The 26,099-nt window shown below is 35.7% G+C and overlaps 1 protein-coding gene across 4 annotated transcripts in view; it reads right to left on the bottom strand.

Moving 5' to 3' along the window:
• Positions 1 to 25,213, bottom strand: part of LOC129575625 (sodium channel protein 60E) — a 31,653-nt gene extending 6,440 nt beyond the window's left edge. The window contains exons 1-23 of one of the 4 annotated variants that reach the window (XM_055459497.1): positions 25,098 to 25,213; positions 12,156 to 12,373; positions 11,185 to 11,320; positions 10,614 to 10,686; positions 10,243 to 10,451; positions 9,377 to 9,704; positions 8,942 to 9,021; positions 8,374 to 8,471; positions 7,824 to 7,951; positions 7,173 to 7,307; positions 6,725 to 7,009; positions 6,351 to 6,608; positions 6,073 to 6,217; positions 5,445 to 5,533; positions 5,122 to 5,247; positions 4,715 to 4,885; positions 4,356 to 4,549; positions 3,565 to 3,639; positions 3,462 to 3,489; positions 3,231 to 3,359; positions 2,967 to 3,155; positions 2,731 to 2,879; positions 1,003 to 2,660 (exon numbers count right to left, since the gene is read on the bottom strand). In XM_055459497.1, coding sequence (XP_055315472.1) covers positions 1,003 to 2,660; positions 2,731 to 2,879; positions 2,967 to 3,155; positions 3,231 to 3,359; positions 3,462 to 3,489; positions 3,565 to 3,639; positions 4,356 to 4,549; positions 4,715 to 4,885; positions 5,122 to 5,247; positions 5,445 to 5,533; positions 6,073 to 6,217; positions 6,351 to 6,608; positions 6,725 to 7,009; positions 7,173 to 7,307; positions 7,824 to 7,951; positions 8,374 to 8,471; positions 8,942 to 9,021; positions 9,377 to 9,704; positions 10,243 to 10,451; positions 10,614 to 10,686; positions 11,185 to 11,320; positions 12,156 to 12,195 — 4,723 coding nt within the window. In that variant the 5' untranslated portion in view covers positions 12,196 to 12,373; positions 25,098 to 25,213. Of the gene's footprint in view, positions 1 to 1,002; positions 5,534 to 6,072; positions 6,218 to 6,350; positions 6,657 to 6,724; positions 7,010 to 7,172; positions 7,308 to 7,823; positions 7,952 to 8,373; positions 8,472 to 8,941; positions 9,022 to 9,376; positions 9,705 to 10,242; positions 10,452 to 10,613; positions 10,687 to 11,184; positions 11,321 to 12,155; positions 12,374 to 23,743; positions 24,183 to 25,097 lie in introns of those variants that run through there. The other 3 variants (XM_055459496.1, XM_055459498.1, XM_055459499.1) reach the window with 3 other exon arrangements.
• Between the last annotated feature and the right edge of the window lie 886 nt (positions 25,214 to 26,099).

Genomic DNA, 26,099 nt, shown 5'->3' with positions numbered 1-26,099 from the left:
ATACAGGCTGACTATGTAGCATATAGATAGTAGAATCGAAATTATTAATAATTATATGTATTTCAAAATGCAGGTTAAAAAAAAAAAAAGTTAGTGTTGAATTATTTCAGTTCATAGCAGTACATAATGAGTTTCAGCAAGACGAACTGGAAACTTTAAAATATGTACAAGATTTTGATTGATAATATCAAAAGGTGTGGATTGATATAGGATAGTATGTGCACACAGATCAATATGTTCTGACATTGTACAGTACAGCCCTTCACTGAAAATATCGGAATATCAGTTAATGTTGAACTTTTGACAACCCTGACTGAATTTCTTTTTTTTTTTTTTTCAAATACGTATATGTGAAAAAAAAAAATGCCAGTCGGGGTTGTCTTATTCTCAAATTTGACTGAAATTTCCAATATTTCCAGCACGAAACTGAAATATACGAAACGTCACTTCTCTGTGCGTATTGTATATATGGATTGACGAGAAGATTTTTAGGTAGAAAATCATTTGCAAAACTTTATATAAGTTTTTTTTAAATGAGTATTTTGCAGTTTTAAGCACAGAATATCCGAACAAATATAATTTGGTATGAATAATTGTGCTTTGTGTAAATTATGCTGTACGTAATAAGTTGCATGTCCTTAATGTTGTTAACAACAATAAAATACAGACCATATGCAATGGGTGTCATTTAAGGCCCATTCCACTGCGTTATCGCCAACTGAGTACAAGTACAAGGTTCTATTGTTTTGTATGAGCGATGTGATGCAGCATTATTTACAACATACTTACTACCATATATTGCGATATCGATGAAGCGTATGCAAAACGATATCGCAAGGTATGCTTACCACAAAGCTTAAATTTATTCTATCAACTATGTTCAATCTGATATTCTGAATGAAGATTCAAAATGATTTTTGGCTGATTCATTCAATGATTCTATATCTATATAAAGCATGGGCAGCAAACCAAATTTTTTTTTTTTTATTCATTGTAAATTACCTTTGCTCTCATCTCCGTTAGTACCATCACCTGTATTTCTATCGCTTTTCTCCTTGTCCGTAAAAGATGATTCATTATCTTCGGAGCTTTTTTGAAATCGAATCTTTTTCGGAAGTTCCTTATTTTCCGTATGACACATCAAATGCTCATAGCTGCCGGTACTTTTCCATGATAAACTTTCAATATTCATGTCGGCATTCAAATATTTTCGTGGAAGTTTTTCGCTGCGCGTGTGATACAGTAACTCTTGTTGCTCGGTTTGTTGACAAGCATTCGGCTCGGCCTCCAGCAACGATTCATCGACGCGATCGATAAGGCTCGACCGCTTGATTCGGTCAAGGCTACTATGGAATTCGCTTCGTCGGCGCGGCTTCGGTGAAAGAACTAAACTATTTATTTTACCGGTCGAACCGCTTGAGTAGCTAGTGCTTTGTTTGAGATCGGCATTGGTGCCTCGTTTGATATGCGGATCGGCAAAAGGTGCCTGCATGTTATCACAAATCTTCTTTATTTCGTGTGAAATATTGAAATCATCGTCGACTTTCATTTGCTTTTCTAAGCTGCGACGCTTCAGTTTAACACTGTCGCGCGTACTTTGATTGCTGTTCGTATTTTGTCTCATTGGAAGTATTTCTTCGTATGTGTTTGTGGAAGAGCTTTTATCAAATGATCCTTTGGCTTGAACATCTGGCGTACGTGATATGGCCGATAGTTGGCGTTGCAATGAACATGTTGAATTTTTGATGCTCGATAATTCTTTCTCAAAACTGGCAATTATATTTTCGAATTCGGAATCCTGCACCAGCGGTTCCAATTCATCACAATGCGGATACGTTTCGGCCACTTTGATTTGGTTCAACGATTTTCGATCAATCGATTCGCTAATACTACCACCGCGAGTTTGTTCAAGCGTTTCGAATATTGAATTTGAAATGTAGCTTAGATTCGATTTATTGCTTGTGGTCGATGCTTTGCGAACGGATGAGAATAAGCTGGTATCCCGTTTCGAATCGAACATTAGACTATCGGTGTCTGGGTCCATTATTGCACTGCCGTAGCCAACGGTGTCGCTGAAATAATTGTGACTGTTGTCGAAGTCATCGTTTAGAAATTGAAACAGTTCCTTTTTATCACAGCTGAGCAGTTCGTCACGAAGATTCTGTTGCGAAAACATCTCCTCATGATCATTTGAAATGGAATTTATCGATTGATCACTCATTAAGCGTGGAATGTTGAATTCATTGTGGGTTATTGAGCCACTCACACTCAATTTTCGCTCCGATTTTGAACATTGCGATATTGGGCTCGCATAACTACATGATTTATTAACTGCATTTGAATTTTCTTTCAATTTTAACGACTTTGGAATTTGAGAGATATTCTCCACGGATCCACAAATCGTTGGTGTGCTTGCCTTTCGCTCGATAGCCTGATCGGCATCCAAGTTGTCTGGCTTCAAGCTACTCGGCAATAACACAAATGACTCTGGATCGCCATCGTTTGGCTGGGTAGGATAGCTAAACACCTGTAGTTCTAAAGATTCAGCGTATGTTGGCTCATCTTTGCTATCATTTTGCTGAGTTCCGCAGCCGGAAGACATTTGCTGCAACAATTTTCTCTCATTTTCGATTGAAACATGCGTTTCTCTGAACATCGTTCTACAAATTCACAAAAATAACAATCAATTGCAAACGAATATTTATCAGTGACAGTAATTTTGCCAATTACTTATCGATGTCCGCTGTATCGGCGTCAATGTCTGTAGTTTGTTCACTAGCCAAATCTTCTTTTGACAATATCGCTTCCAGGCAATGTGGATCTTTCAACGGAATTTCGTACCCGAAATCAGATCCGGAAATCGGACGTTTCAAAGATTCCTAAAATTTAAATATTAGAAGAAATGAGTTTCAAATCCATCAATCGGATGGATAAATTAATGTGAATGAGGTCAAATTGAAATTTACTTCGTAGCTTCGTCGATAAAGTGTTGTTGGATATTGCTTGCGGAGCTTTTGCTTTTTCTCGCGCTTAATCACCTCACTCACGACCTCTGACATCTTTGTACTTTGGTTTCGTCGGCCCAAACGTTGTTTTCGTATTATAGAGCGAATGCGTTCGAAGCTTCTCGCCAAACGAGACTCATCTCCAACTTCCTATGAACGTATACCGCATACAAAAATGTACCAATATTTAATAAATTTTCAATGAAAGATAACAATAATGGTTACCTCCTTTCTATTTTTCAACTCTTCGGAATTAAAACTATTAAGCAACAAGGCCAAAAACAAATTTAAAACCATAAAATTTCCCATAACAAGAGTCGGAAGAAAGATCAAAAAGCACGTCGATGCCCCATCCTGTAAAAATCCATGTATAAGTATATATACATTTTTATGAATATATTCATTATTTTCATGCGAATTAAACAAAAATTGAAAAGCACAATTATCATTGCATACCTTTTCCTCGGCACGCATGCAATCCCAGCTAAAATAATCATTAATATAAAAACAATTCAATTTCATAAATTCTAAAAGTGTAAAACTTCAATTTGGCACTTACAGAGGTTCAATCCATTCTCCACACAAAATTCGAAAAATCATCATGAATGAGTGAAAAAAATCGTTGAAATTCCATCTGTGTTTGTTTGAGAACAATGAACAGAAATAAACAGTTTTAAAAGTGAATTCATGCATTTTATGATATTTCAATCACGTAAATCGATTTTCGTTTTTTTTATGTAGCCACAATAATTATTCATACACCTTTAGCAACAACGCACACTTATATATGTATTGATTATTATTCAACGTAAAATCGGTCGAAAAGTGGACATTGTTCTGTAAATTACATTGGACCTTATGGGATGTTTCCAATCCATGTTTCTTAGTGTGATTGCACCCAAAGAGATAATCTGCAAACTTTGCGTGCGCAGTTCGCACTGGGATTAGTGTTAGACGGCCCAATACTTTCGAACGAATCGTTTAGTTTTTTTTTAATGTGAAATCATTTGTTCGGAATTTTCAATGAAAATTTTAGGATATTTAGGATATCACCATTTTTATCTATGTTAGCGGACAGCAAATACGAATTCATATTCAATATTTCGCTTTAATTCAGGTCTCATATTTTGTTGGTTTTCTTTTCATATGCGCATGCAGAGTATAAATGGGTGCAATAGAGAAAAGCCCAATTTTTGATCGATTCCATGTCGAATGGTCGACATATCATATGGATTGGTAAAATTAAAGTGGACACGCGAAATAAAACTGTAACATAAAGGCGACAATTCATATGTATTATATGTATGCGAATTGTACCGATAACTATCCAATAAATCGATAAAATATTACCTAGGCACCGGATCCGGATAAAACTTTTCTGGTGTGTAGTCCTTCGAAAACAATTGCATTCCAATAACGGCAAATATATAAATGACTATAACTAAGATTAACGTAAGATTTCCCAGAGCTCCAATTGTTGAAATGATAATACTCAACAAAACTTTCATAGTCGTCCATGACTGGGCTAACTTAAGCACCCGCAACTAAAAGCGAGAACGAAAAACGAGGCAAAATAAACAAGAAACATACATTCCATGTAATGATTTTGTGTTATTTATGGATGGTGTTGAAGGTGCAAACCTTAAATTTGCACTGAAAAATTTGAAATTGGTAAAATGGGGAAGAAAATGAGAATTCGGGTAATTTACCAGTCTTAAGCCTCGTAAAACGCTTAAACCTTCGAGCAGCTCCAAAAAAATGTCACAAATACTAGCGGAAACAACTATCAAATCGAAAATATTCCACCCACATCCAAAGAAATCTTTGGATAGTGCCATTAATTTAACAATGCATTCAAATGCGAAAATCGATGTGAAAACCTAAACACGCGAAGAAAGGAAGAAAATATAGCAAGGTGTCATACATTTCAATATGAAGGCAAACAAAAAGGTTTTAAAAAAACAGGAAACAAATGTAACATTTGCACAAAAACGATTCAAGAACGTGGTAACAAAAATTCGCACTTGCACGGATGGCCAGACGAACATCAACACACAACCACCCTTTCTGTCATTGTCTTGAAATGTATTGCTCGCTCATGTTCATTTCGATTCACCTTATTTCCGATATCCAGTGCCTGTCGTATACTCTCACTCATTCCGTGATGCTCTAACGCTAAGAATAGTGTATTCAAAACTATACACAATGTGATACCCAGTTCAAATAGCGGATCCTTAACTATCTGTTATGCCAAACGCAATAATCGAACGAAACGGAAAAGAAAAGAAAATACAAAGCAAACCAGACACGTTAAACAAATATATCTCGACATCTATTATATTTAGAACGAACGAACGAACAAACGAACTGCTATAGCTTTATAGCGCGCTGCAGAAATGTTTGAAAATTTGTATTTATTATATGACATCAGTCTCATACTTTGTACAAACAATTTTGGAAATGAAGCCATCCATCGTAGTCGATACAGCATTGCTCGCATCTGCTACAGTTGCGGTCGGGAAGATCATCTATCATAAATATAAAATGTAAAATACATAAAATAGGTTGATACGGAGCGGCTGAGAATTGACGAACAGTGCCATGACAGTGGCAAATTGAAGCAGCTAAGAAATTGGTAATGAGTGAAATGGCACAGAAACCGAAATCTATCCAAGTATCTTAGCTCCTTTCCCTTGCCACTTCCTGCACAACTATTCTTATCGAAATTTATACACTACCGATCAAAAGTTTGGAGTAATCAACTGTTTCCCATACAAAATGTTATTTTTCGCAGTGTTATCAAATAAACAAAAATTCCAAAAATATTCGATACTTTTTCTGGAAATTTACCATGATTTTCATCAAATGACGATTTTCATCAAATTTACCATGATTTTCATCAAATACACAGTACATTATGTGATAACACTCCGAAAAACTACATTTTGTATAAAAACATAGCTGGTGGCTCCAAACTTTTGATCGCTATTGTATATTCGATGAAATAACATTCGCCTGTTGTGCATCACAGTTTTGGGTCAAGAAACTATTGCGAACGCCAACTCACCTAACATAACTATGTGTGATAGATATTCAGGCTGATATGTGCATGCATTGTCTTTTTGGATTTTTGTTATGTTCCCATTGCATTTGATGATTTGAATATCGTGCGGCGAGAGTGCGGTGGTTAATGGTGTTACATCTCTTTGTAACTATAAAATAGAAAATTGATTATCATTGCATTAATTTGAATTGGGAATTCAAATGAACTAAAATCTCTTCATTCGAAATGTAACAACACATCGCCTCATTTGGGTGTGCCAATTTTTCATTGTTGTCCCTTACATCGGTTCCCTGCAAGTTGGCTGATTCAATGTCTTGTTCCTCGTGATCGTCAACAACACCTGAATCATCTAGAGATGATTCTCGATTACCGCCACCTTCGCTGGTATTCGAACTGGCTTGTCGACTTGTTGGCAATAATTGGCCGCGATAATTGACTCCTAACGGATGTAAAACATTTGGATTTTGAACCGGAACGGCTTGAGATGATGACAAACCTCGAGTTCGTTGTACAGCTAGTACTTGTGGCCGTGCAATAATCTGTTTGGATTTCGAATTAGGACTTGGCGTTATGGATCGGCTTGTATTCTATATATTTCAAGAAACACATCTATTTAACATTCAAACTTGTTGGATTTGAAAACATTCGACTCTACCGGTTGTTGTTGTAACTGCTCTTGCGACTGTTGCTGTTGTTGTTGTTGTTGTTGTTGGTGTTGCTGTTGCTGTTGTGGTTGTGTTTTATTTCCATTGCTCTCACCGTCCTTCCCACCTTTTTTTCTTTTCCGCGTTTTTTTGCGAGAATAAGAGGCTAGCAAAACACCTTTTCGTGAGTCGATTTTTTTCTTATGATTTTTGTTTAACTTTCGAACGGTCAGTGTGGTAGGATCAAAACTAAATGTTGAATCGTCTCTATGATCGAGCAAGTCTTTTTTACGTTCCTACTCGATACAAAGTGACATGGAATGAAAGGTAAAGAAAAGAATTCAAATAAAAATACGGTTAGACGCTACAAATAAGTGCTAAATGAGCGAAAAATTGATTAGGGAAATAATGAAGTGAGATCGGCAATCAACAAGGAAATTCATTGATATATGTATATACCTCGAGTGTAATTTCCGCTTCCTCCTCATATGCAAGCGCAACGACGGCCAGCATTAGGTTGATTAAATAAAATGATCCGAAGAACACGACAACAGTGAAAAAGGTTACACTCATTGGACCGGACGTTGCTAAAATCTATGACATGAAATGCATCGAGTAAATAGCAAAGAGAAATCATTTTTGTTAATGTTCCACACATAAATATTAGGCACATGCAACAGCCGCACACACACACACACACACACACAAAAGTGTAATTCAATGGCCAATGGTCAATGTGGACAAACACCAGTGTATCTCATCCACATAACAGGTGTGCCCATGTTGTTGATTTGTGTTTTGCCATGCATGAGCCGTTGAACTAATATTAATGCGCTATGTATAAATGAATGCGCACTGAATGAAACAGGGACAGTGAGAGAGAAATAGAATGACACAGAATGCTGAGGGGTTTCCAACACACCAGGTAACGTGCTTATGTTTTACATTCCTATTTCGTCTTTGGCACTGCCGATTGCCATCCAATTTACATTCACAAGTTCACGTATTCACAATGGAAGAGAACACATGCACATTACCTAGCGTGGCACGCTAAACACAGCACCAAAACACCAATTCAATTTTGACATACACGATGGATTTGATACTAACCATGTTATAAACATTCTCCCAATAATCCAGAGTTATTAGTTGAAATGTTGTTAACATCGACCACATGAAATTATCGAAATTTGTGTACCCATGATTTGGATTATTGCCAACACATAAGCAAGTATAGCCTATACATGAAATACAATTTCACAGTGGAATCGCACGTAAGCGAAATGCAATGGAAAGAAAAACAAAAGAAGAGAACGAAAAAGAGGAGAAGATTGGATGAAAATTTTATAGCAAAATATGTATATGTATATTTATATAGTACGTAGCTAGCTGGCTATTTTTTTAGGGTTGCTTTCGTATTTCCTTTGACTTTAGCTAAATGAACAAATTATTACATATATTCCAACGCGTTCTGTACACTATATGCAATACTCAAAAAAATACCGCTATGCATAGTATATCATAGACATTTTAAATACGCAAAACAAAAAACTAAAGCGAGCTTTTAATGCAATTTTCATGTGCTTGAACCCGTCAAAAGCACACTTTAAATATTTTATCTTTGTGTTTCTTTTTTACTTTTGTTGCTTCTCTTTTTTACCTTTTGGGCAATGTCGCGCTCCCGTTAAATTTCCGCATAACATTGGTTTATCAATGTCTTCCTCATCATATATCCAATTATCCGTATCATTAATCCACCTGTTAGCGATAAAAAATTTACATAAAAATGAACAGTTATAGCTTACGGCTTAGCTAAGGAGCCGAATAAACGAAAGCGTCTAATGAAATCCAATGAAAGTCAAACAGCGGATACAAGTGTAATGAATTGTCAGCGATTTTAGAAAAGCGACCACCAATTCGAAGCCGTCCACAAACATGATTTATTCACAAAATACTTACACTACCAACTGCACGAGTAAATGAATAAGAATTGGTAAGGAAGTGTGAGATTCACTGAGTGAGTGAGTGAGTAAATGCTTGTGTCTAAATCTGTGGAAAGGAATGCAAAGGTGCTGACAATTTTTGGGGTAACATTGATAGCAAAAGCTTTCGGGAATTCTTTTGGTGCGACGCTTCTTAATGGGGTAACAACAATGACACGGTAACTACATTCACTTTGGCTACGAATACAATTGATATTAGCACTGGTTTTAATGGTAACAACTTACATTCTCCATTCCTCGTGTGTTACATTCCAACCGTCTGGCACATTCTTCACACACTTGTTCCTCAGCTCACCCATGTACACCTGAACATAGTAATACGGAAACACAACACATACAGTTTTTAGAACACATAATATGGTTTTGTTTTACGATTACTGCCATATTCAGTGCTTTTGCCTTTTTCACTCCAAAATCCGTTTTCGAGCGGGGTGACTTTTTTGAGCGAATTTGGCTTGAATCGCACTGAAACAAGAAAAACAAGACGCCAACTGGAAACTGTTTTGGAAAACAGAGAATCATACACATAGTGAGCTACAGTGAGTGCGTGTATGTGTCAATTAGAAGAGTAAAAGAGTAGTACATTGCAATCAGTCTCCAGACGACGTACTTTTTTTTCATCAAATTTGCGCTCATAGCGCCTGCTCGCTGAATAACTACCTGTAGAGCAAAGAGGGCAAAGACCATCAAGCAGAAGATCGTCAGTGTCATGACTTCAGCCAACTGTTTGAATGAATGCAGCAACGCGTTGATGATGGTTTTGAGGCCTGGCATTATGCTTACTGTTTTGAGAGCTCGTAGCACACGAAACGTTCGGAGACCAGCCAAATTACCAACTTCCATACCGATTGTTGCATAGCCGCTTGTGATCACAACGAAATCCAGCCAATTCCACGGATTACGTAAGTAAGTGTATTTATTCAGAACAAAACCTTTGGCAATAACTTTGATTACCATTTCGCAAGAGTAAATCGCCAAAAATATGTACCTGTAGAAATACGAGAGTGAGACACAGAGAGAGAAGTAAAACGAAATAACGATGACCAAATAGCCCACCGTGCAAAAAAAAAATACTCTGGTTTTGAGTGTGCTTGTGATTGGATACAAATTAAATCCAGTTCATAATCTCTGCCAGTTGGCGCCATATTGCGATTGGTTTAAAAATGTATTCACTGTCCGTACTCTCAGAAAACAAATCTAGGGTTATGTTAAACTCTCTGTGTTGACATTTATTTCACAACAAGAACTTGAAAACCTTGTGGTAATTTTCGGTACTAAATATATTTTTGGCCGCTAGAGCACCACAAAGTTTTTTTTTTTGACTTTGTAGTGAAAAAAAGTTAGAAAATTTTTTTGTACCAGAAATCACCACAAGGTTTTTAAATTCTTGTTTTGAAATAAATGTCAACACAGAAAGTTTAACATAACCCTACATCTGTTTTCTGAGAGTAACACACGAATACACAAAACGAATCGAACGTAAAGGATGCAACGAATAGAAACCTGTAAAAATCCGAAATACTTACTCGGCCTCTTCCACTGTCTCTGTCATAGCCAAGAAGATACAATTAAATAGGATCGTTGCCATGACAATATAATCGAAAAATTGGTTCGTTGCTATATATACGCAGATTCGACGAGTTTTGCTCCATGGTTCAAATAAAAATAAGCTTTTCGTACCAGTAAATCTATGAATGTAGTTCTTTTGGAAACGTTTCGATACCACACAAAATGTCTAAATGACGATAGTAATCGCAAAAGAAACAAAAATAAGGCAAAAAGAAAGAAGAAATTGCATCAATTTCGTAATAAATACATAAAATATGAACGAAATGTTGGACACAAACTAGAGAATAAGTGACGAGTATTATCGAAAAGCTTCGAAAATTGAACTAACCTCTTCATAAATGAATGTATCTATTTCTTCTAATGGCCGTCCGTACATATTATCTGGGAATGGTTCATATTTCCTGTTGGATACAAACCAGAGAATAAGTAACAAGCATTATGGAAATAAAGGTGTCAACGGATAAACGGACAAACAACCTACTTTTTTACACAAGTGGCCAAAATTATGTCTAATTGTACCAATAATATGGAAAGCTATATTATAAAGCCTATATACCAAATTGTAGGTTTTTGGATCCTCTTTCCATCGATATTAAAATGTTTTTGAAATTTTTCTAACGAAATTTTTTGGACGGACAAAACCAAAATTTGTCCATCCGTCCGTTTGAAAAATCTGCCTACCCAGCTTTTTCTCCTCAAAATTGGCACCAAATCTTCAAAATAACTGTAATATTTATATATCGATGGAAAGAGGACCTAAAAACCTACAATTTGGTATATAGCTTCCCACATTATTCATATATTTAGACATAACTTTGGTCACTTGTGTAAAAAAGTAGGCTGTCCGTCCATTTGTCCGTTGACACCTTTATATGGAAACACGTCAAAAATGTACGAACCGCGGCAAGACCGCGCCATCGCTAACGGATGCTTTGGTACGTGGATGAAATCCATATTCGCGCACCAGTTGAATATGACGATTCTCGTGTTTGACTTGCGATCTTTCTGTGTACGCAACCACTTGCTCCCGAGCACCTAAAAACATTATTATGAGAGAAGGGAAGAAAAACCTCCGAATAAAACACAAAAACACTAATATCATAAAAATGCAGTCACGATTCACAGTCAGGTCGCAGTCAACTATATACGCAACCGGTATATGGTAACAACAATACACTCTCATACAGCCATTCACAACGACATTTTCTTTTTCTGCCATTAGCTCAGCCTCCCCAAATGTGAAATATATAATGCTGCGAACACCGAAACACTAAGCAAACATAATACATAATCTGTACAACATGACGAGGTGTCGGACTGGGACAACCAATGCCTCTGGCACAACACTAATCATAAGCGGTATGAAAATCTCGCTAAGTAATCAAGCCTGTTGGGAGTTCAAATATCGTTTTTTTTTAATCACATTTAAGAAAATATTCGTTTCATCGCCTGCATCATCGAAAATTATATCGCATTATATACCATATAAAACTGTCAATAAATTCTTTGTGACATTTGAGAGGCAACTGAGACAGCAGCATCTGCTTCAGCATCAATATCAACGAGATAGGATCAGCGAATAGAGACCGAGCGGGAAAGAAAGAAGTGTTTGTATGAATATGATTTGCCGTTCATAAACGATGGAAGACTACGCAAAAGCTTTTCGGAGAACAGATAGGAAGTGTCACATCACGTAACGATACGTTGCTTGCTATTTATGTGCTGATCGTTGAAAGTGTACGAATTTCAAGGAGAAAAAAAATATTCTCAAGAGTTGCAAAAGTGGTTGTAATGCGTTACCGTCGGAACCAAACCCCAAAAAAGGGTCGACTGTCAATTACACAAACTTTACCAAATTTAAATGGCTTACCTTGTTCATTGTCCGCATCGTCATGAGTATTTTTAGTCATCGTTAAATGGTGCTGATTATCTGCTGCCACTGATTTTATTGGTGGTAACGTATGTGTGCGAGTGGAGTATGTCTTTTTCTTAAGACTTGGTGAACCGTGTTTTATTTACGCTCTATGTTATATTCCATCATCATTGTATGCTTATTATCTATACATTGCTTGGGTACTTATCCTGTTTCTATTTAATCCATTTACGGGAAAAAATAGCATGAGAAAAAAAAAATTGGGGAAGAATATTAAAAAAAGAAATCTTCTTTTTAATTTACTATTTGAAGATAATAACGAAGTTGAGTCAAAGAGTTATGTTGTTTTCTTCCATTCACATCTGACTTTATCGGGCTCTTTCAACTCTAAATTAAGCTCAAAAGAGTAACCATGTATTGCAAAGTGTCGCACAAACTTGAACGCACATACTCTCAAACACCCTATTCACAAGAATGCCTAAATCCTCCTCTTGCAGTTATACGTGTTTTTTTTTCTATCTTCTTCGTTTCTATTTTCTATTCACATAAGCCGTTTGTTGACAACTGTTTACGGTGTTGAAACAATTAAGAAGGGATCTCTTTGATATCTACTTGATTTGCTAGAGGCAATACCATATGGCAAATGATTTATTATGTTTCCTTTTTCTATTATTTAGCTTTTCTTCAACAGCGTCAAAACCAACAACAATAGCAGTAGCAACGACAACACATAGCATACACCAATTTAAATGACATTTAGATCTTTGATTCAATAAACCAAGACAGGATGACAACAATGAATAAAATCAAAAAATGTATACATGAAAGCTTCACATCAACTTGATTTCACCGGAATATTCTTCGTCGAGCATCCACATACTGTGTATGCATGTGCGTGAGTACGTGCAAGTGAGTGTATGTATGTATTCAGAGCATTGATGTTGCTGGCTATGTAGTGCTGCTGGTGAACAGATTTGTTTAAAAGCAGCTATTGGTTGCGTTAATATTCGCTGTGATGCGCGTTCGTTCATCTCCCGATTCTCACACACAGTGTTTGTCTCTTGCATTCACACGGAAAGAGAAAGAGAAAGAGAAGCACATACAACACACGAGATACATCGTAAGCGACGCGTGTGTGCATGCACACACATAGCTGCCGTTCGTGTCTCGTGTGTTTTATACGCTTATCTTTCTGTTTCTGTGTGAATGCAAGAGACAAACACTGCGAATTTCGTCAAGTTAACCAACGGACGTCAAAGCAGAATACAAAATCAAACACTATGCAATCGAATGTTTCCAATGTTTGTGTTTTCTTTAATCAAGTGCAGAGGAGAAAAAGAACAAAGCTAATGAAATGTTAAATTTATTTTTTTGTGTTCTGTTTTTATTTGTCTCATTTTTCATTTTTTCATCGCACTGTCGTTTTTATTTTTGAATCTTTAACAACGAAAACAAATGAAGCGATTGTATTGTAAACAAATGAAGTATTTATTTTTTATGAAAATCATGAACAAATTTTATCGTTTAATTTAAAAACGACAGTGCGATGTAAAAATGAAGAATGAGACAAATAAAAACAAAACTCAAAGAAAACAAATTGAGCATTAATTGGTTTGTTCTATTTCTCCTTTGCACTTGATTAAAAATACAAAAACATTGGAAACATTCGATTGCATAGTGTTTGATTTGAAAACCGTTGAATTTGAATTCTGCTTTGACGTTCGTTGATACACTTGACGAAATTCGCAGTGCTTGTCTCTTGCATTCACACAGAAACAGAAAGAGAAGCGTATAAAACACACGAGACACGCGCGCGTCGCTGACGATGTATCTCGTGTGTTGTATGTGCTTCTCTTTCTCTTTCTCTTTCCGTGTGAATGCAAGAGACAAACACTGTGTGTGAGAATCGGGAGATGAACGAACGCGCGTCACAGCGAATATGCATGCAACCAATAGCTGCTGTTAAACAGATCTGTTCACCAGTAGCACTACATAGCCAGCAACTTCAATGCTCTGTATGTATTTTTGATATGGAATGTACATGTACATGCTACATTCTCCCCATCATGAAACAGAGATTGTTGAACAAGTAAGCAAGAGTACAGCGAGCGCATACACCGTAGCATATACAAAAATTCAGATGAAGACGTATGAATTGACGCCTTCTAAAATTTCAGATACAATGTAAGACTCATAAGGCGACGAATTTAAGCCAAACGTAAGGAATAAAAGTCGATATCTTTTCTCGGATGATGAAACATACCAATGTTACAATAAAAACAATGAGTAAAGTAATAAAAGCTACAAAAATAACAGGCCCAGCAATAATAACAATATATGGTTAAGTAGACACGATTACTGTCATTTTATTTTAATGCCATCATCATCGATGTATTTTTATTAAATTCGCGCTACACTTTGCCATGACTAGAACGCTTCGCATCTTCTTCGCTTTCGCTCCGCACTGTTTGCGTTGCAATCGCACTGGGAATATAATACATACTTAATTTCGGGGAAAAAAGTGTCATTTTTTTCACTTCACTGGAGCCACATCGAAATATTACACCGAAGGCATAGAGAAGGAGAGAGAAACCAAAGAACTAAATCATGGAAAAGCCAATTCATGATAATTGCCACTTTTGTTGAAGTTTAGGTAAGTAAAATTTTGAGCAAAATAAACAATCAACAAAATGGTAGTTAATGACGACACCTTGCAGTGGTCACAGCATTGGGAAATCAGCAGGAGAAAGAAAAAGCAAAGACCGTTGGAAAAATGAGGGTGAAAATTACTAGACCAATTACGGTATACTGTGTAACTTGAGATATATGACAAGTGTTGAGCACGTAATCAGTATGTATACAAAATCACAGCAGCAAACGAGCGTAAAACGCACGGATTTTATGGACGTCTGCACGTTGCATGTTGACGGAGAGGAAGGAAGAGAATGAGCTTTCAGTGTTTATCCGTTTACTTTGCGCTATATTCCTATGCCAGTGAAAATCGATTCGGAACGGAGAGCAGGGATTTAATTTCGCATTAAATTCAACCGCAGAACGTGTATCAACAGCGGGTTACCAGAAGAAAAACGGTTAAACATGCATTTTAAATTAAAAGCATCATTGGAAAAATTGAGTAAATTAACACGTAAACAATGCTAAATGGCTAGAGATGAATTGAATACAATTTGGCTGTTTGAAAAAGTGGCTAATCGACGGATAATGACACACAAAACATATTTTTCAAATACACCTTATTTGAAATGGTGAACAGTATAAAGAGCGCATAGCCAAAGAGAGTTTTTCATTGAATACACAGAAATATAATCAAATATTGTAATAATGACATTCATGACACAAATAAAAATGCTTAAATTCGTCATTTGAATTGAGATTGTGGTTGATGTTTCAAAACACTCTGTATGTAGCAAACTTTAAAAAATGTTATTCGTAATTTTTGAATTTTGAAAAAGAAACACACTCCATTGGTACATTATACGATGCAAATCGTAATTTTGCATCGAAAATTTTGTCATAAATATTACGATGCAATTATAAAGAATACCATAAATGAGTAGACTGATGGTACGATTTTAATACGTAGAGTCAACAACTTACATTGGCGAGTTGTGCCCTACTTTACTGTTTGCCGCGATGCTCACCATACAATTTACTAATGAATCGTAAAGTGTTCGATTTGCTTTGTATTAACGACTGGATTTGGACAGTCGTCATATCATCATTCAAATACTTCTCTTTTCTAAATTCAGATATTAAATTCAAGAGGCTTCAGATCTATGCTAAAGTGAAAATTGTTTAAAAATATTTGAATGTGCAAGCGGAATAATGAAACGTAATTGTTTTGTAAAATGGAGAGCCCCTGAAAATTTTTTGCAATAAAAGTGCCCCACAAAAATATTGTCTGAATTTGTTTTCATGTACCACTTTTACTGAACAATTGTTTACGAGGCGATTCAAATTGAACCGAAAAATATTATATGAACGAGTGTCCAAAGGGATATTGCAACTATTTTGACCAGAAAAAACGCCATCTTACGTCGTGCCCGTAAATTATTTTACTGTACATTTAGATGGTAGAGCTTGAACAAAAGTTCGACACTATGCATAAACTTGGAAAGAGCTTGATAAACTTGACGAAATACATATATTTTATGTTCGTTGCAATATCCCTATGAGAGTGCCTCACGAAAAATTTTCAATTTGAATCGACTCGTACATTTTTTTTCACTAAAAGTGGTACATGAAAACAAATTCAGACAATATTTTTGTGGGCACTTTTACTGCAAACAATTTTCAGGGGCTCTTCATTTTACAAAAAAATCACGTTTCATTACTCCGCTTGCTCATTCATTTATACAACCATAAAATTCATATAAAAAAGTGTAAAATTAAGACAGAAAATACTCTTTGAAACAGGACAACTTTTCGTAGTTTGGAGTGGGTAACATATCCACTTTCACCAGAATCTTTTAATTTGTTTTTGTTTTTCACTTTCAAAAATGTAGCGAATTTTCTTATTTCCAATAAATGATGATAATTTGATGGTGCTTGTTTCGAAGATTTAACTATTTGTTTACACGAAAAAGCAATAAAACATTTTAAATATACGACCATGCATCGTAAAATGTACAAATATAAATTTTGGGTGTAACTTTGTGAACAGTGTTGCTGACAAGCAATCACACATGCTCACACATGCACACTCATACACGAAAAACATAGAAAGAATGAGAGAATAAATTAGAATATAATTCAAAGTCATTAAGATTTCTCACTGTAAGCGTCCATCAACAATGGGTAGATATACGGCAATATAAGTGCGTTTTAGTGGATTGTTTTGTACGTGAGAACTGAACATACTTTCTTGCCCTCCTTGTCAGATATTACAATTAAAACTTCTCTGTTTACGTCTATTTTCATGGACGTACATCTCTCTCTCTCTCTCTCTCTCTCTCTCTCTCTCTCTCTTGCCTCCACGCGACATTAAAGCAAGGTGCTTATTTGCGTTTCTCGTCCCGACAACTTTAATACGTTCGGTGACCAAAAGCGAGCACATTTTCACACATATTTTTCCTAAATTCCTAATTACCATAAAAATGGAAACGAAAATGATCATGACGATGATGATGACGATGACGATGATTGTTATTGATAATAAGGTTTGGGTAAGCATACGAGTCTTAGTGAATCTGAGTGTTGAGCATAATATGAATATTACGCACATCTATACCGATTGCGTGTGCAGTGTAATACCAACGTGCTGGGCCGTTTTCGTGTGCGTTTTTTTAGGCAATTTTGATTTTCATTTCAAATTCAAAACCGAAATTTTCTACATAGACACAGAAAAATAGCATTTTCTCGATTCACTGCCAGGATCTTTTACTCCCACTTTATTTATGGTGCGTGTTCGTTACTTTAACTTGTTTTTCCTTTTTTTTTGCTCGAATAAATCGTAATAAATGTATGGACATAACGAATAAATACGCATATATATAGTGCTGTGCGTGTATATGTATGTATGCATGTGTAAAGAAATGCGTGTCCAGTATTTAGTGCGTCGCAAGTATGACGTGAATCATAAAACATAAAAACAAGAATTATTGTAATGATTGTAGATTCTTTGTGTGTATTCGTGGTGAGCGCCAAGTTTTGGTGCTGCCTTCTTTATGCGGTTGTAAAGGACTCGTGATTTGTGTACCTTTTTCCACCTTCAGTACAAAAACCCAACTTACTTTGAATATGTATACAAATTTTCGTTTTTTGTTTTCGATTTCGACAACACTTGCGCTTTTTCGAGATCACCATTTATTCATTTCCTCACTGGCGTAAGCGATTCATGAAATTATGTTGGTACCTTTTAAAACGTACGAGCCCATTTGGCTTTTTCGTTCGTCTCGCCGAATATTATTCGTGTGTAGGAGCTTTATTTTCATTGCTTAAACTCCCTAATTCTCGTCGGTTATCAAAGTGTATGAATACATTGAATGCTCCGGTTGAATGGTCAATGATTACTGCCATTTGAACAGTTAATTTTTCATTCATATTTTACAAGAAATAATTCGAGATCATATGAAAATATTATTTGGGCATTGAAGAGGTACTGTGTGCATTTCAATTAATAAAATTGCCTGTTTCAAATATAATTCTCCTTTGGCATGAAGTGTCTCCGGTTAGCTGGTATTTTCAATCAATATTACGAATTTCGCATTTAGTGCTAGATTTTCGGCCTATACGTTTCATTCCGTTTCTACAGACGTATTTGTTTTGACATTTACGCAAAAGCGGTCAAACACCAATTCAAAAATTCTATGCGCACATACACACACGCGCATACAAAGAAGGCAAAGAAAAGCTTTATGCAAAAAATGCTTCGCCGTCCTTTGGTACAATACAGATCAATGTCTCTGACTGACGAGGTAATTTAATAAACGAACGATTGAGTAAATCATAAAAGTATTATGTAAATGCGTTGCTTTGGGTTAGCAAATACAAACACAAAGTGAACGAAACAAAAGAAATGTAACCCAGTTATTTCATTTATTTCTTCTGCGTACACAAGCATTCATTGGCAATTCGACCTGCACTGATTATTCAGCTGAATTAAGGAACAATTCAGAAGATCATTCATCATAACTCTTATTAAATTCCATTTGAAGTGCTCATGACTCGACGATTCAAAATATGCAGCACACATATTCGCATTGTTTTGTCCGAAATGACGAGGAGCCAGAAATCAGAACATCGGCTTAATTTGCGAAATGGTTTAGGAGCATAACTTTCTTGAAATAATTATGGCAATGGTGTTCGTGACAGATGGTTTCATGGGCAATGTTAATGAGATTTGCTGATTTTTTCAAGAAAATAGAAGACTCTACAGTACAGATGGTTTTTTGGGCTTTCAGAAAAATTGGTAAAAAATTTCTTGACATACTAATTCAAGTAATTTAAATTTGTTCAATTGGGTTAACTGAATCGCGTGAAATTTACAGAGACTGCATATTTGCTGCTGAGTAGGTCTGGACTGAGCTGAGCTGAATTTGCTAACTCAGGCGCCTGAAGCGATATTTCAACGCATTCATAGCACAAAATTCATATTCCTTTAGTGAAAGAGAAACGTTCAATTATCGATACACATTCTATTTTTGAATTGAACTTTTCCCTTTCACTAAAGGAATATGAATTTTTCACTGCGAATGCGGTAAAATAACGAATTAGGCGCCTGAGTTAGCAAATTCAGCTCAGCTCAGGCCTACTCAGCAGCAAATATGCAGTCTCTGCAAATTTGTCGTAAGTATCAAGGCTGGGAAACGAAGATTTTACGGATATTGACGTGTTAATATCATTAGACTGATCTTTAAACATACACATGACTTCCTACATTTATCCAATGAGACCATACAGCCTAAATACATTGATGACAGCGTATGAACTTTCTTCTAAAATTTTACGAATAAAGCATGAGAATAAAGCGTGGAGCCACTATCTTTCGTGAAGTATGAATTTTCATAAAAGACATTAACATAACAAGAAAAAATATAATCTATGTCAAAAGTACCGATATGCCATTTAAATATTGGACATAAAAATTTATCGGTTATGTATTTTATAAAAATATATGTTCAAGGTATGAGCAAGAAATTAATTCAAAATGTTTGATTCACTCAAAAATCATCTACCGGACAATTTTGTGAGAAAATCTTCGGGATCATGTAGGAAATATCGATTTGAAATGGTCTGATTTGGGATGTGTATGTTGATTTTGCATGGGGATATTGCAAAATGGTCTACTCTGCATTCATCGATATGTCTTATGAAACAGTCGATCAAACCAATTTATAGATTAATTTAATCACTTTATGATAATAAACATTGCCTACGTTTATCGTCTAAGATGGATCACCATACACACATACTGAGAGAGAGGGAGAGAACCAGCTGAACACAGTACAAACTATCAATCCGTTGCGTTCCAATATTGCTGTTGAGTGTGAAAAAACATTGTGTGGCATAGAAGTGGAACGTCAAACCGAGCAAATGAACGGGCAAAAGCAAGACAAATATTTCTATTTCGAAGATTAGGTTGCTTATATGTATAAATAACTTGACATTGATTTATGTACAAAACCAAACTTAATGCTCTCCGTCTTTGGTCTGAATGTACTTGCGATTGTTCTCTTTACATTTGATTATTTGCTTAGTTATAGCAAGATAAATTCATTGATGAAATGCGCTACGGCACCTTAAGAAAGAAAGAATAAGAAAATCCAGACAACGGAATACCACTAAACACGACGTAACGTAATCCAAGAAGAAAAAAGCCTGATTGCAATCGTATTTATGTATAATTTATAAATGTAGTATTCATTTCGAGAAAAATCAATTGATATTAATGTTTCATTTAGCTCTGTTTATTTTTGCACACCAACACACGAAATCAGAATCAGTCTCCACCGTTGAAACATTCACATTCGTATAGAGATGCGATACGCGTATATTTCACTTTTACGTTTACTTCTTCTTCTTCTTCTTCTCTCTCTTCCTCTTTTTCTTTCTTTTTCTTGAATATTGTACCACTTTTCGCGAATATAGCTAATATACTGGGATTGATGTAACAAACGAGCAGCCAATTCTAGTGCTGGCGTGCGCTTTACACCACACTACCTGATCGGTGAGTGAAGGAAAGTTAACATTAATAGCAGAGAGCAGATAGGGGAAAATACGAAATAAACATGCCAAAAAGATTGAAAATTAAGTGTATCTGAAAAACTAAACATAAGCATTGCAGTACATAAGCAACATTCCAGTTCCAAGTGTGTCTACACCGTCCACATACAGCGTGTACTGTGCATGTCTTTAGTTCAATTATTTATTATTTACCCGAAACCGAATATTTTACCAACGCTTGTTCTCGATTCGACTGGAAACGCGAAAATGGAATGGCACTTGATGTTGTATTTCTTCACGTTTCTCTCTTTTCCTTTTTCGCACTACACGAAATGTAGAGCCGAGTTTTTAGAAAAATAAAAAAAGAAACTTCGTTCTGCATCTTTCCTGTATTCCTCGATACACAGAATGTATGGAATGTACTATCGCCGGATAAAGTATCCCCAATTATCCCAGAGATGGTTTATCGTTTACCTCACATATAAATATAAATGTGAATGCGAATCAGTAAGAACTATAACGTTCACTTTTGCGAGGGGCATGTTTCAAAAGCATATACCTTTGAACTACGAATGCGTTGAGAAACCATTACCAAAAACGTCAGAATGCATGATACGCATGACCATCACACGCATCAGTTAACGCTTTATTACCAGTTGACGCGTTAATTAACGCAAGAGTAAATGAATGTGAATTTACTTTGCTTTGCATAGTAAGGACAATGCGGTGGTATTGATAGGCGATGATGTAAAATCTCTGCATTATTCGACAACTATACAGTGAGAACTGTTTGATGAAAATGTCAATTTAGAAGCTTTGTGAGATATTTATCACTTCAGAAGTGTTGCATTTTAGGAGCAAAATAAATGTTTGAACGCATCACATACATTTGAAAAGCAATGTGAAAAACGTTGTGATATTCCGTGACAACTGTATTTCTGTGGTGGTACAATGGTGGCATAACCTCACAAAGACTTACAGAGCACATAATACCTTAATAACAAAAATTATTAGAGATCACGACGCGGAGCAATGCAGTGCGGTCTTGGTTCTTTTGACTTTCGCATTCCTTATTTACTTGTAGCAAAATGTTATGAACGTCGAATTTGATCTAGAGAATTCCAATTAACACAGATTGACTTAGAAGGATCAGACGTAATGAAATCATATCGAAATCGGTGAGAAAACTAACATTTCTGATGCATTTAAATTCCATTTTCGCTTTACCATTTACATATCACAGGTGACACGTACACAAACAGCACAGCCGCGTATTTGTAGCAAACTAAATGTCCTACAGTAACTAAAAAGCATCTAACGACCCATTACAAAAATGATATGAAGCGAATAAAGAGAGAGGGAGATGGGGGCAAAATTAAACCGAAAGCATACAGAAAATGGAATGATAAAACAAATAATAATTACAACAACCAACCGAAATAAATCCGAAAAAGAAAAACACGGAGAGGGATCCAATGGCATGGTAGCAGCAATATACAAAATGTGAAGTGAAATGAAATAAAAAATATGTGTCACAGTGGGCGGCTGTACAGTGTACACCATTTAACATTATACTGGTTTACTCAGCTCATCAGGAATGGTACTCTTTTTTCTCACTCGGTCTTTCATTCGGCTTGCCGCATTCAACATTCCATACACACAAGCACACAACATCTAAAGATATGTATAGCCTTTCCGTTTACGGATAATAAATGAAAATAAGCAGCAGCAGCAATAACAACAACAGCACGAACAAAAACACATTGGGGCAAATACACAATACATACATATTTGTATGCGTAAAATGTATCGAGAAATGAACCGAACCGACAAAAAAAAAAAAACAAGAAAAATGGAAAAATGTAGAAAAAGTAATCAACACACAATTCCTCAGATACAGAGTACTGTTAAAAAGAGCTTCAAGAAATTATTAAAAGCCAACGAATGAATAAAAATAAACCTATATAAATACAAAGCTAATACACAACTAGTACGCCGTATTTATATTGGCGGTAGCACCGAAACTATGGATATGTGTACGAAGCATGTATGCAGTGGTATGCGTGTCTAAGGCTGAGGGGGAAAGGCACGAATTAAAATATATTTTATAAATATGTATAACAATACGAAATAAGGAATGGAAAGAGAGAAAGCTTTTTCCCACACACACATACACACACACACACACACACACACAAACGACCTGATTGAGAGAAAAAAAGTGTATTGTCCACGATACGTGCTTTACTTCGGCGACGTTACATTGTTGCCTGACACTATTGAAGAAAAAACCCAACAATCAAACAATGGAAAAAAAAAATCGAAAGAAAAAATACCGAAACACAAAAACAAGAAGCGCCAAGAAATAACAAAGAACAAAAGATACCTCAATGGAATGCGGTAAGAAAACTCAAAACGCACAGAGAAATAGCAAGAAATGACAACGTGAAACAGAACATTGAAAATCGTATTCTATTGCTAAAAGCATTTTTCATGCGCCTCCTAAATTCATTTCACTCTATTAATTTCTTAGAGCGCAGATCTCCATCCTAAATAAAATATTCGTCTAAATATATTTCTAATGCGCGAGTAATCAAACCCTTTGCGTTAGTTTATCTTGTATTTCTCAACTGTTTTCAAAAACTTTTTTCTTCGCTAACGGGTATATCATGACCACTGTATCAATGAAATGCAGATATCGTCTACGGTTGTGGCATCTTTGGTTTTCAAGAATATGAATTTAAAACAGAGAAAAACTGGTGAGCAATGTTATTCGGACGAAGGATATACGGTTGCGTTAAATTTTGGAATGATTGCGAACTAATTCGAATACGGAAAAAGAAAACTTTGCAAAATGAAAAAAAAAAAAAAAAAACAACCAAAAATAATACTAGAATATTTACGATTTATTTGGAAGTTTTTATCCGTCGAATACATCTATATAATACAGATTCCGTTGTAAAACCTTTTGATGTGGATGGTGATCATCTACCGTCGAAAACCACTTTTGACAATGCAATGCAATGTATCTGTGAAAAAGCATCTATCAGAGACAGCCCCCACCGAATCACCTGATTCAGCTAAAAACATTTTTAACCTATGAATTTTGTACGTCGATAAAATAAATCTGTTGCTGTCATTTCTTGGTGTTTTGGTTGTTTCTGCTTTTTGCGTTTCCGTTGCATTTACTGCTTTTGTTATGCATTATTCAGCTGAGTGAAATTCCATGTAAGCCTCGTTTTATTTCATTTTCAGAATGCAGGAAGAATTAATTCCATTTCAAATGCCACCACATAAATGAGTTCACACTTATTTCAATATGATATTCCATTAATTCCTCGCTCGTTTGATTCTATTAACTTTTTTTTTTTTTTTTAAACTAAAAGTGTGTTTCACTTCTGTAAATTGTACACATGCACATACACAGGGGGGGGGGGGGGACAAGACACACATACACCCAAACTATAACGGGAGTACTTTTTTTTATACAATGAACTATGTTCTTCCAGTAGGTGTCAGTCAGCATATAGATGGTGGTAGTTCAGATGAAACGGCTACATAAATTTTCAATTATCGAAAAAGGATTACATATTTACAGACTTTCCACTTCACAACAGCACAACTGTATATGGGCTATGGATCTCAATCTGACATCGCATGAATTAAATGAAAACTCAAAAGCACACCGATTCTTTCTTTTTTTTTTATTTAATACTTGAACTTTGATTTTCAAATTCCTGACGTTTTGCTCAAAAGGTATTTTTATTTTCCTTTTCTCCAAGAGTTTTCATTCTGTTTGTGATTGAGGAAAAACGATCGAGCTTTTATTTTTACTTTCTTTCTTCCGTTTGTGGTTTAATTTTTTTCTTTTCGTTTTTTGAATGAATGATGATGACGATGATGAAAATGATGACGTCTATAAATAACGATAACGGTAAAACGATTGAAATTCACTGCACGAGCACTGAGCTTCTTTAAATAAATACATCACACAAACAAATTATTTCGACTAAATTCAACACTTCGATTTGAAACCATTCAAACAGTCCTAATTGCATTTCGAATGAAATTCTCTGTGTCTTAATTTCAACGTTATTTTCTCTTTTTTTTTTTCTCCAGTACTTTCATACGATTTTTGCTGTTGCTCTAACAACTATTAGAATCATTTAAGGCTGAGTATATTACTGAAGATTTAATGTAGTTTAATTTGAGTTTCGTGGATCAAATGCAATGAAACAGTATAGCGATTGTTTTAACCTTAACTCGATTTTCTTCTTCGATTTACTTTGGATTTTTGGGGTATGTGTTTCTAAAATTTTATTTGATTTTAAACACGCCACGCTCTCGCACGTACATATCGTACCAACCCTGGGAAATTTCCTATGAATACTGAATACTGAATTTGTATTGACGTAATATTATAAATAGTAGCGCATTTTCGCTCTCTTTTTGAATGTGCACACAGGAATATTTTTGTGTGTGATCGTGTTTCTCCCATCTAAACGTGTGTATTTGGGGTAAAGAAGTTGTGGTGGTATTTGGCTCAACGGCAACTGTGTACGGCTTCCAGTACAGTTTTGGTGTTGTTTCATCGAGGAAAAACATTCGAACAAAATATCATGTGTTGAAAAATATACGGGCACTGTGAAAACTGGGGAATTCATGTTATGTACAGTGTGTACGGCATTTTATCCAACGCCACCAAAGTGATGTGACCAGTGAATAGCGAACAGCCAACATGAACGTTTGCATGCGCATTTATTCTATGAAATGCTACAAAAGCACACACAAGAGAAAATAAGTAGAATGAGTTGATGTAGAGATTTGGTGTGTGCGACAATTGTAAGGAATATTGCATTTTATCCTTGTTGTTTACAAGAAGAGAGAGCAAGAGAGTAGAGGAATACCGTTTCACAATACCAAACAGATATTATAAAAATCAACAGGAGATGCGTCAAGCGTGCACATGGGCCTGTACGAACATTGAATACATTTCCAGTAGTGTGAACCCACCTGCGATACATATTCTTGTGCGCGTGTGTTCGGCTATGTGCTGGATGTTTTTATTGTGGCTTGCAAGTGTGCTTTTGTAATATATTTAATTTGATTTGATTTTATTCCATTTTATGAACATGTTACAAGTTTTGTTACGAATACTCTAAAAAACCCCGCCAAATAAACAACAAGTTAGCGTCTGAAGCGCGCATTATTGCGGTTTTATAACCACAATTCCACAATGATGACAACAATATCAGTAAA

This window comes from Sitodiplosis mosellana, unplaced genomic scaffold (genome assembly GCF_009176505.1).
Source record: "Sitodiplosis mosellana isolate CC-2019 unplaced genomic scaffold, AAFC_SMos_1.0 Smas_scaffold_6167, whole genome shotgun sequence".
Lineage (NCBI taxonomy): Eukaryota > Metazoa > Arthropoda > Insecta > Diptera > Cecidomyiidae > Sitodiplosis > Sitodiplosis mosellana.
This window is presented reverse-complemented; position numbering and strand designations above follow the sequence as displayed.